The sequence below is a fragment of the Haliaeetus leucocephalus genome, unplaced genomic scaffold (genome assembly GCF_000737465.1).
Source record: "Haliaeetus leucocephalus isolate CR32 unplaced genomic scaffold, Haliaeetus_leucocephalus-4.0 Scaffold616, whole genome shotgun sequence".
Lineage (NCBI taxonomy): Eukaryota > Metazoa > Chordata > Aves > Accipitriformes > Accipitridae > Haliaeetus > Haliaeetus leucocephalus.
The window spans coordinates 183039-200578 of NW_010973052.1; the positions used below are offsets into that span (position 1 = coordinate 183039).

The window sequence follows — 17540 nt, forward strand, 5'->3', positions numbered from 1 at the left end:
ACCCCCCGAGCCTTTCATTATATTTTCTCCCCCCTGTCCAGCTGAGGAGGGGAGTGATAGAGGAGCTTTGGTGGGCAGCCGGCGTCCAGCCAGGGCCAACCCACCACAAACTCATGTCACGTTGATCATGAAAAGGTACGTTGACCATAGATAACGTGGTCATTTTATTGAAAACTATTGAACGTATCTAGTCATCTGAGTTCGTTTTGCTGTTTCCAGCTACTAAATCACAGCAATATTACCGAGGCCTAGATGACTCCAATATAAAGTTTGCATTTTGATAGCTATGAAAAGTAATTCAGCTAAACATTTTGTAAAATTTTTTTCATATATTCTTTGAGAAAAAAAACTGTGAAGTAAAGTGCACCTTAATATAGATTACAAGAAGCAACAGCAGTACTGGTGAAGAAATGCAGACTTTAGCTCATTTTTAATTAATATATAATTATAGTATAGGTTCATTTTTCCTCCTTTGGAATGTTGTATATATAGACAGCTATGCAACTTAGGATGACATTAGTTCTGAATTTTTACGTATATCTAGAGTGTGTTTGTTGTGAAGACTGCCATTTCTTTCATCACAGTTACTAATAACACTAAGATATTATTGCAAAGCATCCAGGCATCTCAACATATTTTGAATTTAAGTATTTTGAAATCTGTCATTTTTCCTCAGGTCTGCTTTAAGTGATGCTTACATTTCTTCATAAATTAGATCATGTAACTTCTATTATTTTATCTAATCTCACAGATTCCTATTTACATTAACTCACTGTGGAGCAGTTAAGCCTTATAAATTCCATACTTATACAGTTCCAAGAAATGCATAGCTCAAAACCTGCCTTGTCACAAACGGATTCAGTTCCCTGGAAAGGTCCCAATATAGCCAAGTTGCTAGAGGATGTGTGTTAAACACAGCCCAGTTGTACACCGCACCAGCTCCAAGCTGTCTGTGACAGCAGTCCCCTATTACCACTGCTTTCGCAAAGCTTCTTTTTATAAGAACAAACAAACCCCAAATCAACCAACATAATCTTTGTTGATTCAGTCTCTCCAACCAATAAAAGAAATTGACTTTCCAATTAACTGATTTCATCTATAGAGTAATGACACAGTCATGTATGAATTAAGCCTATAATGTGAAGTTGATCTTTCCTGTGGTGAGTCAGTAACGAGGCTTTCTCAGAATTTTTTGTTGCAGCTGACATGTTGATATACTCAACAGTGGATTAAGACAGCATTGCTGAAACTGGTACTGGCCCCAGTTGTCTGCCTTACCACCCCTCTAGAGATTACTGCCTTCCCAGCAGGGACAGCTCAACTGGTTCATGACTCAGCTTCTGAACCACTGCAGTTTACAGACTAGCATATTAAGATAAACTAACATGGATGTTAGTTTATGCTAATGTACCGGGCTGTAAACTGCAGCAGTTCAGAAACTGTTTAACCATCTCTGCTGAAAGAGTGACAATTTTCAGAACAAGGTATGGAGGGTTAGTGGGGTGAGCGCTTTCTACGGCATATCACTACCTGCTAAAGCTACAGTTGTATTAAGTTATTCTGGCTTCATATTCTTGTGTCTGAAAACAATGCTTTCAGTTTCTGGTTTCTTAATTTTTATGTTATATATATCTAGGATACCAAAGTAAGGGGTGACAGAGGATAAGCCTTCCTATTTATTCCACTGCCTTGAGAAATATTCCCCTTGTGGTTAGCTTCCTGTAAGTCATTTGTCAGACTGAGTGTTTATTTCTAGTACTTTGGTTAATTTTTAAGGCAAAAGAATATATCTGCCAAAATCAGATGAGATTCTTCCCTTGCCAACTTGAAAGAAACCAGGAGGTTGCCTTTGACAAGCTCATGTGCTCTATTTCTTTTTTTGTTTTCCCTAAAAGGTTTTAGAAAAAACTATGTTCTCTTCTTGAAGAGGATAGTATTTCCTTAAAAATAGTCTTAATACCCCCCTTTGTTCTTTCAAATTGTTAACTTCTAAACTATTCATTTAATATGGTAGTTCCTTCATCTTTTTAATGGGCATCTATTCTCTTTTTATGAAAAGCAAACTTCCTCATTGTCTCTCAATTCGCCTTGGGTTCTATTTATATCCTAACCTTACTGGCAATATTTTATTAGCCTTTCCAAACATTAAAAGAACAACTCAAGGCTTTCGCATAAATTCATGTAATATGGGGGAAAGGGCATGGCGATGGCAAAGAAGAAAGAAGAGAACAATGACTACAAGGTACTACAGCAGCTGTCACCGTGGAGAGACACTGTCAGAAAAATCAGGGGTTAAGTATAGAAGACAAGGTTTATCAATAAAGATTCATAGATTATATTTTAATTAACAAGTTTTTGTCATGTAAATGTATTCTTTAACTAAACCAAAAATACTACAACAAGGATTTTGAAATTATTTAGGTTACACAGGATGTGACACTTAATGCTAAAATTTTGGATGGATTCAACTGGTCACAGACTAATTACTGCTGGATTAGTAACAGACAACAAGTTGTGCATTAATTAATTAGGAAGCAATTATTACTCTTTTTACAAAGGAGAAAATGTCGGCCATTTAATAGTTGTATTTGGAAGTCCCTAGCTGTGCTTGTAAAATATCTAGAGCAGTTAATTTCAAAAGATTATTGCGTTCTCTGATAATAAAGCAATATACATGGAAATGCTTTAATGAAATGAAATCTCAAGCCTTTTTACACTATTTTGAACACTAGTGCCTTGGAGTTAGAACTCAGGAAAGGCCAGAAGAAAGGCTATAGGAAAGTGGGGAAAAGCTCATAAGAGGCCTGCCACTCCTGGCACCAAAGAGACTTGTGGAACTCTTCATGCCAAGGCTCTTTTCCATAAGAAAAACTGTTACAGGACCAAAGAGTGGTGGTTTACACCTCTACAAGCACATCATGATTAGATTAAGTTCATCTGTGGGGGCTAGTTTTTCAATGCACATCAGATAGCAGCTAATAATTATTGTACTATCCATTTGGTTTTCACCAAGCGTTCTGAGCCCTCAAGACATAAAAATTGAAGGTTAAGAATACAGTTTACAGAATTCTTTAATACCACAAAAAGTTTTTAATATCACTTTACAAAGAGTAGAAAGTATCCAATGCGACTGCAGTCCAAGATGAAAAGAAACCAGACAGAGGATAGCAGTCTAGAAAAGAAGAATTTAAGGAATATTTGATATTCAACAGGAATTTGAAGGTGAACTGGTTGGTAAACAGAATTTAAGAGACCACTACTCTCATTAGCAATTGTTTACTGAAAATAAGAGGCCATAAGAAAGTAATTTTCATTGCTTTATGTTCTGGTGTAATTTATGCAAAAATGAAGTAAGTAACACAGTGCAGAGCATGGACTAGAAACTAGAAATTAAGTCAAGACTGTGGCATGAGTATCTGTCTTCAGTGCTGCATTGCTTATTCTTTCAGTGGCTTTTTCTGTCTTAAGATGGTGGTAACAAAACATCATTTTGGATAAACTGGGGGTGGGGAGAAATGAGACAAAGCAGGAGACAACTATGATTGTGAAGGGGAACAGAAAGTCTGAAATGTCAAGATCAAAAGTTTTCTCATGGGACTGACAGAGAACTTAATATCAGAGGAGCAAGATAAAAGATTTAGTTAAATTATTAGTTTCTTTTTCAACTGCTAGTCAGTGTTAACGCCAGCTCCACTGGCAATGAGAAACCAGAAGACATTTATAGGCACAGAAATGGAGAGACACATGGTAGATAAATATTGAAGATCAGTTATGTCACATGACTGAGTAGATGTACTTCAAAACTTTGGAGGATAGAAAGCAAGCTGCCAACTGGAAAAAACCAAACCAAAACAAAAAACCACCCAAACACCAAAAACCAGAGGAATGGATCTTGAAAGGTTTTCTCCTGATATTGTATAAAGGACAGAAGTAGCACACAAGAGAAAAATCACAGAAACATATAAAGGGTCAACAGGGAACAGGTTGAGGGTATACAAAAAGCAAACCTTGAAAGCAGGATGAAATTGTGGGGAAGATTTTGGCAGCTTTTTTTTTTTCCCAGGTAACAAGAACTACTTGACATCCTTATCAAATTTTACAGCAGGAAAAGGAAAAAGAGGGGGAAAAGGTTTAAGGAGATAGGAAGGTAAAGAAAAGGAGTGGCTTAGAACAAAACTTGAAAATGTTTAGGAGAAACCAACAGCAAAGGAAAGCAATAAAGTGAAGGAACTGATTGGATCTGTGCTTTGTCCTAGGTCAATTCAACAACACAAGAGCAGAAGCAGCTGTAGTCAATGCAGTGTCAACTAAGGCCAAGGATTAAGGTAACAAACAGCTTGTTTCAAGTGCAGAGTGAACAATTTAAAAGAAAGGGGAGGGTAGAGCTGAAGCACTGATAGATCCTTTTATGTCATATTCTCTGTTTCTGAAGAACCCACTTGATTTCCATCTACGTATGATATGAAAATAACAAAACTAATCACACTAAGAAAAAAGCTCTGGTGACTAATCACAGTATTCAAATTAATACATGCAGCAATCTAAGTTAATTATTTCTAAAAAATCTTCTTGGAATATTGATAACGCTCAATTTCTCTGTTTCAGTGGTTTCTCTAAAAGTATCAACTGTTCTACTGCTACTTTAATCATTTATTTTAGATGACTCTGGGAAACAGCACATCACTAAATCAACTTGCACCCTGAAAAGTGCTGACCATTAGAAAATCTGAAAGCTGCTTAGAAGTTATTAAAGATATATAAGCTTCTTTGGTTAAGTATTATGAAAAATTCCCAAAACCAGCCAAATACTTTGTTTTAAATATTTTGTTTGGATATGGCAATCTATACACAAGTGCTATACAAGTAAAGAAATATTCAGGTGTTTAAGAATCACTGGGTCTAATCCTTTCACTGTATCTTTGTTCAGACATATAAATTTTACTCTTACATTTATCCAAAGACATTTTAAGAACAGACAATGACAAATACATCTTACACGATTTTTCACCTAATATGCTTGTGTATAACCTTAAAATAGGAGTCAATTGGTCATCACACCATTCCAAATAGAACTGAGAAGGAAGAAAAATATCAGTTCCTACTTTAAGCAATTTGAAGCCTTTGTAGTGTACATTGTAGTGCATTACTTAGTATCCACATTATCAGAGTTCTTCTACTATCTCTCATTTCAGAGGTCTGCAATTGTTTTCCATTGTTCAGGTTAATATTGTTCTTTATACTACCCCACAAATACTTATTATGAGTGGCAAAGTATAATATAATATAATATTTTGGTAATATTATTGATGATCTTCATATTCCCATTAGCTTAACTAGGAATGAGTCTTTGCATAACCAAAAACTACATTCCATTTCCCACTAACCAGGAAATAAGAAATTTTGTCAATTGGAGAAGTCAGCATATGGACAAATCAAAACAGGGCAAAAAATTGCCTGTTTTTTCTGAATTTGAACCTCTGATCAATCACCTCTAATCTCAAGAAAAAAAATACATAAAATTCCAAACGATTCCATACACCAGACCTGGCAAAAATGTGTGTTAGTCCACTGCATCTTGTGAACAGCCAGATTCTCTCACCCTTAGCTTTATGCTGTGAGAAGTGTATTTGTGGAATTAAGAATGCCAAAATCCAACTGTATTTAAAAAAAAAAAATCAGCTGGAATAAAATACATACAGAACTAAAAATTACAACTGAAGTACTTCAATTTTTAAATCCTAAGCCAAAAGCAGCTTGAAAGTAGTCTAACTATATATCCAAGACTTAACTGTTGATATTTTATCAATGACATTGGCAACACAATCTGGTTCCAATGCCATGCCATGTTTTCAGTAGACAATTACAGAAACAAAAATCTTTAAAATGGGAGTTGAATTATAAAACATCAATGTCCATATATGTAGTATAAAAAAAGTTTTTATGTGGGACAGATGCCATTAAAATTGCATATCTTTTTCCATTGAACTATTAGCATTGTTACATGGTATTTTGATAGTTGAAGACAAATAAGCATGCAGATTGATCAAATAACAGCCCCATTTTTGAAGCAGTAACGAGCAATAAATTGATACAATAAATTGACACAAAGTATCTATGCACAGCACATACATATACAATTGTATAAACCAGAAAACACTTACCTCACCAAGTCTTTATATAAAGCTTTTGTAGTTTCTAAGTATGGACCAACTACATCTTCAAACTGGCAAAGAGTTCCTCCAATGCAAAGATGCTTAAAAAGACAGAATAGAAATTCCTTGCGATCCAGTTGACTGAATAAGTCATAATGGTCTGAATCTTCAAGAAGCAAGACCTTGCGGAACAAGAAAATAACAAAGAAGTTGAATAGATGAAAATTTCTTATTTGAGATTAAGTTTATAAACAATGCAACTACTTTGCTGTATGTCACACAGAGTTTATGTCCAATGCATCTTCCAATGATGCAATTATGTTCAAAATTTATAGATACAATATAAAGCAGAATCACTGTCAGATTTGTGCCCACAAGACATAAGGGAAGATTTTTCAAGAGTCTTGTTATTCACTGGTTAATTGCTCATCATGCTAATGAAATAATCAATAATCTGAAAATAATCTATAGCTATATTTGGCATGTCGATCACTGGCAATTAGTTTGTCTTTGGTAACATTGCCTACATTTGATTTTTTACTTTAAGTTTTCACAGTTATCTCACATTTGTAAAGGAATCCCAAGGATCTCCCAGAGGAGATGCCTCAAACGCACATCATTCTTTACTGCAGACTCTAGTGAGCCTTTATCTGTAGCCTGGATTAACCAGACATGCTATCCAGCTGCCTCCATGCATCCCACCTGCTTTTTGCTGCAATATTATGTGAACACAGAGGACTTGCTAGATTAGTTCCAACACTGCACACTGTAAGGGTGGACAGGAATTGTAACTCAGTATGGCTTCAAGATGTTTGAGTCACATCAGCCAAACCACAGATGCCAACTCAGGCAAACTGGTCAAAGCTACACATGAACTTACCGCTCTCTGGCCCTCTTTATAACATTACTACACAACCTGAGTAAAAAGGGGTCAGGGCAGCAACTGTTGTTGATGGCCACCTCATACGTATCCCACCCCCTTCTTGGTTGAAGCAAGAGAAGACCTGGTAGGTAGGAAAGAAACGTGGCATTTTGCAGCTGAGGGCCACCCTCCAACACCAGCAGACAAGACAGTTTGCTGCCCCCTACAGTCTATTGTCCTAGGGTGCTGACTAATTTAATGTGAAGATTTGACGTCATTCCTGGAAGATTTTGACTCTTAATTCTTTCTGCCCTCTTAGGTTGTACGAGTAGGAATCACATTCATTTCAAACAAATGTGAATCCTTCAACTTGTAAATGCAGACACACACATCCCTTCTAAGGGAAGGAAACTGGAGAGACTGAAACCCCAATGATTTCTTATTTTAAATGATGCCTGTCACTTTCCTACATCAAATATACTTAATTTTCAGAAAAAAATTCACACGCACCCAGCTTATAAATAAATACATAGTATTTTGAACTGCTAGGCTACAAACCACATCTGAAATTCAAACATGAGCTTGAGTTCTCTCCTTTTCCCAGAACTTTACAAGACAGACCAGTATTTCAGGCCACATCCTGTAACCAGTGTCACTGGTTCAAATACATTGCCTTCAAAGGGTTTGCCAAGTGCAAATGAGTGCAACTCTATAATTATTAAGTACTTATGTTGATTATATATACAAGGAAGAGCAAAATCCAGTTCTCCCTATGCTTTGCTAATGCTAAACAAACATAAGTTAAAAAAAAGTTTTAGTTTATGAAGCTTCAAAAGAAACACAGTGAAGACATATGTTAATTAAGAAGGTAGCACTGTCAGAGAGATTCTTTTTCAGAATAATCTGCTCTCTGACACTTCCACTGGGGTACAACAAACAGTTTTTTACCTTGCAGGCCTGTTCAGGAGTTATATTTAGTCCTTTTCCAGTGTTACACTGAAAAATAATTTCCCTTTTCATAGTTTCTTCTCCTTGGTTTCAGTGAAAATACATGAAGATGACTTTCCTTAAATGCCTTCACATATGATATGGTCAGCATTCCCGGCTAGGAATGCTTCAGGATGTAGCTATTGACTACATTCAATTTCTTCAACTACCTGGAAGGTTGGATGAACCCACAGCTCTGGGTATCACGGGACCTTTCCATTGGTACCACTTGTTTTCCCCTCCTAGGCAAATGAGTAGCTGCATTTCTGCTCCCCCTCACCCCCCAAGCACTGACTACCTGAGACAAGGGTTGGTAGAAGAAGTTTTTACCTTTTCCTCCCACCTGAAAAGGAAAGAAGGCCCATCTGGAAAACAGCCATTGCTTTCACACATTCAGGCACTGCAGTACCTCAGTCATTTCTATCATGTGGCTATTGATGGCCATTTTTACCATGGAAAGCATGTATTGTCAGAAAAAAAACCCACTGAAAAATGTGTCCTTATGGTACCTAATAGAGTATGAAAAATCATAAGAAATTATTCATTGCTATACTGACCTTCCTTAATTCATCAGAGATGAGAATATCATCATAATAGTCATCATAACATTTCACAATATCTCCAGTTTCTCTAACAACTCCTTCAGAGTATAGCCGATCAAAAAATGACATGGAAATCTGTGTACAGGGCACCACTGTAGCTTCAATTTTTGTCACTCTGGAACCTGGAATATAGAGGAAGGCTTCACTCCAAGTCTCTTGCAATAAATAAAATAGGAGAATTTCCATGAACTAATGGTTTTACAGTAATTTGTAATTCAATACAGTTTGGAAATAATCAACTTTTCTAAACGGTTGTGTGATATATTCTTTAAAAAAATACAGATCACAAACTCAATGACTCAATCACACAGTCCCTCAAAAAACAAAGCAAGCTAGGAAAGAAACAAGCGTAAAGAAAACATTAAATTCATCTGAATGCTACCCTCCATTAAGACTCATGTGTTTGCTCCCCCTGTCGGTAATACTATCAACAGAAACAAGTAATAGATGAAACACCCTGGTGAACTTAACATCATGTTAGGTCACACCCTTAGAAAATCATATTCCACAGCTTAAGCCTTAAAGAATCTGAGAACAAATACCAAATTTGGCGTGATGAAGTACTAAAGTCAATAACTGCTAACAGCACCCCACAAAGTAAAAACCAAAATGAACACAGCCCTGATGAATTTTTGGTTTCTTAAGTATTATATCTGAACTTTCTGAAAAGTTATTTTGTAGCTACTGTAAGCTTTACTAACCAGTTATTTCAGAAGTGCTATTATAGCACTTCTGGTATGAATCTGGACTATTATCTCTATAATCATTAAGTGCAGAGTACATTTTTCTACAATTTTTATGTTTTCTGTACTTGCAAGTTATCCAAGGCCTGATCCTTTTGCTCGTAGACATCTAGTGCCATTTGAGATGCCCTACAGTATTTTCCTTAATGAGGTATCAGTCCATAAGGGCACATATCTTCTCTATATACAGTGTTACATCTACAAACCTGTATGTGTGGTGTTAGATAAATTATGGCATCTCAAATAGCATTATACTCCATGTTTAAGAAGCCTTGGACTCAGTCCAGTTCCATCTGCTCTCTACAGTCCAAGTGCTCAGACCAAATGTTAGAATGTATTCTCTACTCATCTCCAAGTCCCCCTGAACACCTTTCAAAGTGCTTCCGAACAGAAGAGGGGAGGAGAGCACAAGTGAGCATGAGCATGCATGAACATGCAACACAAAGGCAATGTGTCTTGGCAGACATAATATTCACAGCTTTCCATGAGTTACTCTTATCTTTTCTCCTCTGTAGGTTCCCTTGATGGGAGATTGGTCAACACCATCACAATGTCAAAAGGCTTTTGACCATACAATTAAAGATAAAATTAAGTGGTGTCCTGACAAACAGACCTAAAGGATCGCTAAAGACTAGTATTTAGGAAATGTCCAGATTTCACTCTAGATGACAGTATTTCAGGAACAGAAACATGCCAAAAAGGGATGTATGAACCACAATGCTTCCAAGAGCACCTATCATTTCATTCTGATCCTAATCTTTGCAAGTGTAGCATAACCTAATATTTCTCTTGCCCCCACACTTCCAAAAAGTCCTTGGGATTTCTTCCATATATGAGCATTTTGCTATCTAAACCCAGGTAAACTGTAATACCTACCTGATCAACACTAAGAAAAAAATTAAAGAGAAGTTACAAGTTGATGGCTTGAAGATATGTCTACTTAAGATAAAAATACTGGCATGAAATTTTATAATTATTTTATTGGGCCAATGTGATGTAAAGAGAATCAGCTATAGAGAAAAGCGCAGCATTTAATTGCTTGGTTTCACATCTACAGCTATGGTTATGAAAAAGGGTACCTTTTACTAAAGAAAAAAGGTTCAGGACATTCTCTTACCTGTTCACATAGCGACTATCAAAAAATAATCAAATTATGTAACCAAAATCACAAGTCACAGAAAACATATCTTACAGCCTCACAACCTAAGGAAAAAATCAAACTGATTTTTATTTATTTATTTATTCATTTATGCTTTCTCCCACCCCTCACCTCCAGACTCCTCTAACTTCTAATTCTCCAGCTTCCTTTCACAGGGATAGAATTTAAATCAGCCTCTAACAGAAATTATTTTGTAAAGACCTATGAATCAAAAACTGAGTCAACACCAATAACAATCAGATGTTAAATGACTTGAGAAAAAAGAAACATCTTACAGTTTCCCAGTTATTGAGCTCAAAGTATAAGAAATTGAGCTATTTATAGGCCTTCAAACTGTTATGCTTTTATTGGGTAGGGGGGTGAGGAAAGGAGACACACTTCTGCTCTGAAACAAGATCTTATGAAAACTTTGATGAGGAAAAAAAATAATCAAGAATTTTGTAATTTATTCAGTAGTTCAGAAAACCAAACTATAAATGGAAAAGTTTAAATATACTGGAAGCTCCTATTCTCCATTTGAGAGGTGAGATTTGAAATTGGAGATTCAGAATTTCCTGGAAAAGAGTGACCAGTTTTAATAACACTGTAAAAGTGAGCAATAAAATAGGAAGAAGAAATGCCTTGACAACTCTGCAAGTGGAAAACAAAGAGCTGAGAAGTACTGAAGCAGATTAAGCTTCTTAGAACAGTTAGCTCTGGAATATCTATAAAGTGCTACCAATATACTTTTAAATGAACACTTTGCATATCTAGTATGGGGTAGATAAACCCCAGATTAGGTATATTTAGAATTCCTCCAAAGTTTAAGAAAGATTTTTACCTCAGGGAAACATTTTACAACTTACCATTTACAAAACAGTTTGTATAGAACTTACATAATACAAGTTCAGTGCTCTGTACTAAAAAGATGGTATTTCAAAAGCAAAAGGTGCAGGTTGATGATTTATAGGTTCAAATTAACATCTAAAATTTTTGCAAATTATAACCTATAACAGTAGTCTAAAAAATTGTTGATTTAAGATTACTTTCCAGATTTTAAAAGCCCATTCCAAAGACAGCAATTGTTAGAGCTTCAAGTATATATGGCAACTCAAGAATCTTTCTTAAGCAAATACTGAATTTCTATTTACACAAAGACAGTAACCCTATCCCTTTGAAGATAACTTTTCAAGTGTTAATTGAGCTTAAACAGATACAGTCCTGCCTCTCTAAGACTGCTGACAGGTGCAAGGCCAGTAGTGTGTCCAAGGAAAAACTACTATTTAGTTTTCATCACAGCTATTTAAAAATACAAGTCTCAAGACATAAGTTGGTATGCATCAAATTTTGCTGCTTCTATTTTAGAAATATGAGAGTAACAGGTGAAAGGGGAGCTTAAAGTACATGACAGAACTATCAGGTACTCTGCCATGCAGCCGCCAAGAGGGGAAAAAAATACCCCTACTACAACAGGCAAAAAATTGTGGTGTGAGAATAGGTAATTAAGTATCTGCATGATCAGATGAAGCAGACTAGAGAATATCCTTGTGTACTGTTTACCTAAAATGTTATATTTCAAGTAATGTTAAAGCTGGAGTCCTTGAGATGATGTACTATTGTGGGATGCTACCAGGAATCCCAACACGTGGGGGAGCTGAGAAGAGAGGTAGATGTTGCATTCCTTGGGGACCCCATGTTTTATGCCACCTTTTGATCTAACAGATGGAGACTGAGGATATTACGGTCTGATAATATTAAGGTGAGGATGAAAAGCAGTCAAGAGAAGAAAAAAATGAGATTAGACACAGGAAAAAAACAAAGTAATAAAGAACTTTTAGAAACAGATTTTAGGAAAAGGAGATACACAAGTAAGAGAGAAGAGGTAGAGATAAATATGAAAGTGAAACCATGAATTAAAAAGAAAAATAAATTCTTAATGACAAGGTAAAAGGGGACCACGGCCTGGAAAAAGACAAAAGGATTATGAAAACAAACTATCTCATAAAGTAATATTATATTGATGTTTTATATAATGCTAACATTTTTTTTGTAGGTCCATATATACTTTCAGCCCAAGCTCATGGCAGGGAGGAGAAGGGAGGTTTTTAAGAACCTATCTAAACCCCACTTATATTATGCATCCAAAATATCTCCCCTCTGCAAAAAAGCCCTATTTGCAAGAGAATGAATACAGTATTCAAATCAACCTAGGTTATGTAATTTTCTTCATATTTTCTAAAAAGAAAAATAAGCCCATTTCCAGTATTTTCTTTCAAGAACAGGAACTTGTTTTTAAAAGACTTACTCCACAGTGATAAGTAAATGATATATCTGGCTTAATATATTGGCATGTCTGAAGAAGAAAATACTAGAAGATCATTTTTTACCTTCTCCCACTCAAAGCTAATTCTTACTATATTTTCAAAAAATGCACATGAAGACTAAGTATAGAAAAATGTGCCAACATTCCTCACCAAAAATAGGCAAAGAATGGGAAGATGAAATTTTAAGAGCAAATGGAGTATACCAGCTGCTCAGGATTTAAAAAGGGAACCCTTCCAGTCCTTGGAACAAAATGCATTACTTCTGTGCTGAGAAAGACTGAGCAGAATAAGGAGTTAAGCTGGGATACTTGGCAAGTGACCCTCCGCTCTTAACACAAGGTATGTAACCTACTGACCTTCACTACAGGGACTGGCAAGTCACAGGCTAGACTGATAGCCTAAAAAAATTCTTGCCTAAAGCAGGAAAAGGTTTACCCATGGTTCAAAATATATTTATTTTCTTTTTGCTTGCTAGAGTGAAAAAGAGGTACCTGAAGAGGAACTGGAGATATTTTTTGCATCTTATATATTCCAATTGTTTTAACAGCCAGATACAGTGTTTGGAAAATGGATTTTGCTGACAAAAAGGTGGCCATGTCTAGTGTCATTGTATATAGTGGGGAAAACGTATGCCAATTCCAGAGAGTTGAAATAGAAAAGTTAGAAAATTCCCAAAGCTCCATTAAATATTTACACACAGTAAAGTATCTGCAGACAAATGAAGAGAACTGAGGACTTCCCACAAGCCCCTTTTAAAATATTCCTATTAAGGAAAGTCACTTAGTGATATCAGAGTTCACATTATGCATAAAATCCCATTACATTATCACATACAATTTTCATGAAAATTTGCGTGTCATTTACAAAATCAAAAATACAATTTCAAAGTGGTGCCATAAAATCATGTGCTATTTGCTTTTGGTCTTTCTCGTTTAGTGTCTCATCTCCATCTACAGACATAAGTGTTATAAGCAGTTAATGACATGGCAACAAACTAGAAGTCAACCTCATGCTATGATTGCAACTAGAGCAACCTATCACATGGCTCTCTTTCTGCACCTAGATCACTTTTGTTGTGCAGAGAGCATATTTACACAAGCGTGGGGGTGTGCTCTATCTAATCTTCTGCTCTCTCAACTTTAATGTGTAACAGAGCAATAATCTCAGATCTGTCCTAAGCTGGTTGCATCTATAGAAGAGTGTCTTTCTTCAAATATTATCTGAATAAGGTAGTACTATAATTCCACAATTAATGCAGTTGATTATGTCTGGATACACGATCAGGTCAACTGGATGTTTAAAAACACTTCTAGTAGCTTGGTTTATGGATCGACACAGGGGTCAAGGAAAAAAAAAGTGTAAAATATGACAATTTAGTAACAAACTATGTAAAAATCTTTTCTTATTATTTAGTAAAAGAAGTAATTCTTTAAGCTATTTCAACCAGATGAAGATACACATATATGAACTGTCATTATTACAAAATGGTAACTTAGAGAAAAATAGTTACGACACAGACTTTTTTATTTAAGATTAATTTATTCTAAATTTACCCAATGTAGTCCATTGTCCCGAAGCTGAGAGCAACTTTAAACTGGAGTTCACATTTTGGTCATTAAAAAATGCCTATAATATTCAAATAAGAGAATACAAGTTAATGAAATGAAACATAAAATCATCCTTTATAATGTCTTGGATACTTTCAAAGTAAATTATAAGGATCCAATTAGTAAGTAGATTCTGAATGATCTTTCAGTTTGGATACTAAATATCACACCACTAAATACATGTTATGTAGCCAGCGTCTTTTATATATTCAAGATATCTTCATGTACATATTTTTATATGCAGTATTAAGGTTTTACAGTAAACCACTTTTAGTCCAAGAACACACAAATAAGATGTACGAAATCCTTGGAGGAACAGAAAATGGAAGAAGAGATGAAACAATTCTATCTCTGCATGCAATATTGTTGAAGTAAAAAATGAAATGCTACGTATGATTGTAAAATTTACATTTTGTAAATAAATTTGAAGCTTGGAGAAGTGTAGAGACACACAAAAATTATTAAACAGATACAGAAGAAACCATAAGTTATTGAAGGGATGGAGAAGATGTTCCACAGTAAGATTTGAAGTATTCAATCTTATTGATTCATCAATTTAAAAAAGGAGACATCCATAGTAATATTGGTAGCTGACAAGTTTAAATCATAGATAAGCCAATTAAGAAAACCCACACTTATGTATATGTATACAAGCATAGTGAATAATCATTGACGAAGCTGCTAAGAAAATGATGGATTTTTCAGTCTTTGCATCACCAAATCTCTTTACCACCTCTCTGGGATACAGAGAGATCAGACTATATAATATAATGGTCCCTTTGTTCTCAATTAATTCACAGCTACTCAGAGTTCATAATTTCATAGTGATATTTTTACATTTTTAATTCAAAAGAGACAAGCATTGAGAAGGTAATGCAAATTTTGTAAACTTCAATCATTTGAAATGTTTATCAGTGGGAGATGAAATATTGGTATATTTCTGTGTGAATTTCTTCAAAATACAAAGAGGCTGAATTCTTTATCGAGGATAGCAATATAAAGTAGACATACAACCAATCAAGGAGTTGTTTTTAAAACAACAGATGTAAAAACCCACTGTTTTTAAAACCAAAAATTATTTTTTTTCTGTCTGCAAATAGATGAACAGATTTGACTTCGCAGACAACAAAAGTGGAGGACACAAAATCGGGAAAAGACTTGAGTCTCAAAAAGCTTAGAGCCCAAAACTCCAGTATAACGCAATGGTATCCAACGAATTTTAAAATCTTGTATTTTCACATATATGGTGCATATGCATGTCTAATTGCACAGTGTATTTCCTGTGACAAAGCAGTAATAGCTGTGAGCAAGAGTACCAACTGCATGTACACTATTTAAAGTCTCCCCTGGGTGGACTTTCCAACATTAAATGTGGTGGCCAAGATCAGCATCCAGTTCAGATTCCCACTCTTGGGAATCTTGGATAACTAAATTGTTCCTTCTTAAAGGAGAGTAGCATTAGTACAGACTGAAATATTTTTACTGGACAATACCGTTAACCCACAAAGTAAGACTTGAGCACCACACCTAAATCACCTGCTTTCAAGGAGACAGCAAACAGGCGAAGAGCATGCTAACACTGCTACAATGTTTGCCATTATGCAGTTTCCCAATAGCTATAATTTAATGGAAAAAAGTCAACTTAAAATATAAAGGACTTAGAACTACCATAACAAATTCATCCTTTTCATAGGGCTTAAACTGCTGGTCAAAACTGAACGCTTGTGCTGTCATCCTGCCTTGCATGGACCTGAAATGGAAAAAGGGAGATTAAATATTCTGCAGACATACTAGGTACTTACCTGCTCTGCAGTTTTGCCTAGGTACACTACATAAAGTCCTATTCTGACCAATAATTATACTTTTTTTTTTTTTTTTTCATTCTCACTTACAACCGCCTCCCACCCTGCCTGGGAGGGGCGGGGAAGCACAACGGCTGCTCAAGCAGCATCAGAGCAACGCCGAGAAGCTGAAATAGGTGTTGACGAACTCTGGAAGACAAGGATAAGTGCCGTGCACCTCAGAACAAGCGTTTTACGTGCCTGAAAAATACTGAGGAGACTTCCAGCTAAGGGGGTGAGGTGAGACAGACACGGACTCGCCGCCACTTCAGAGCGGGAGCCCTGAGGGCGCCGTGAGGGCCCCAGCCCTCACACCGCCCGCCCCTTCCCTCCCGCCCGCCTCTCATCGCTCCCCGCCACCCCCAGCGAGGCGCCTGTCGCAGCGGGATTTCCCCCTCGCACCATTTGAGGAGTCGGTCCTGGACGTCCCTGTCCTCCAAGCAGGGGAAAGCTTTCTGGGGCAGGGAGCGGAAAACGAAGCCCGCCACGCAGCGCCGATCCCCGGCGGACATCTTCCAGGGCCGGCGGCGGCTCGGCGGTTGCCGTGGAAACGGCGCCGCGCGGGCGGTGCTCTGCCGGCGCGCTCCCGCCGCGGGGCTCGGCCCCGCTCACCAGCGTTCCGCCGCTCCCCAGTGAGGGCCGCGGGACACCGCTGTCCCCCTTCTGACAGGATTTCTTTGATTTTTACCTATACAATCCCCTAATTAAACATCAGCCTTCTCCCTCCTCCCCTCTGCTCCTGTCTATGCCCCGGGAGAACTCAGGGTTGTCGAAGGAGAGCCTAGCAGACCGGCACGCAAAGGCAGGGACTACTGTTGCTGGCTTAATCAATGCCACCCCCAATAACGTAACGCCAAAACGAATTATGAGAAGTGCAAAGTTATGAATTATGAAGCTCTAATGAATCAGGGCTGCTTCTTGCTTCCCAGGGTGTTGAGCCATTTGGGAATGGCAAGGCCTAAGCTCTTCCCGGTGGAAAATTTAAGGAAAGTACATTGTTACTTAAGGAAGCTATTTTTAAAAGTCCAGTAAAGCAAGAGACACCTTGCAAAATTTGGGGAATTTCCTGCCCTTTGCAGGGAAAGCAGTGAGAGTTTAAGGCTGCCGCACATCTCGTGCTATACCCTTTAGCAATCCACCCCCCTCCAAAACCACCTCTCACTTTGCCGTAAATCTCCAAAAAAGTCATTTTCCCATTAATCTGTTGCTCGGGCTAAACAGCAGACCCATTTCTAAGAGGTTTAGCAGTGGTTTTGTTTGTTTCTAATAAAAAAAAAAATTCAG

At 36.9% G+C, this 17540-nt stretch overlaps 1 protein-coding gene across 1 annotated transcript in view; it reads right to left on the reverse strand.

Moving 5' to 3' along the window:
- LOC104838457 (chromosome unknown open reading frame, human C11orf70) overlaps positions 1 to 16775 on the reverse strand; it is a 22343-nt gene extending 5568 nt beyond the window's left edge. Inside the window, exons 1-5 of the mRNA XM_010578197.1 lie at positions 16659 to 16775; positions 16084 to 16165; positions 14362 to 14434; positions 8559 to 8725; positions 6162 to 6334 (exon numbers count right to left, since the gene is read on the reverse strand). Of these exons, the coding sequence (XP_010576499.1) occupies positions 6162 to 6334; positions 8559 to 8725; positions 14362 to 14434; positions 16084 to 16165; positions 16659 to 16768 (605 nt within the window). The 5' untranslated portion in view covers positions 16769 to 16775. The remainder of the gene's footprint in view (positions 1 to 6161; positions 6335 to 8558; positions 8726 to 14361; positions 14435 to 16083; positions 16166 to 16658) is intronic.
- Positions 16776 to 17540: the final 765 nt, after the last annotated feature.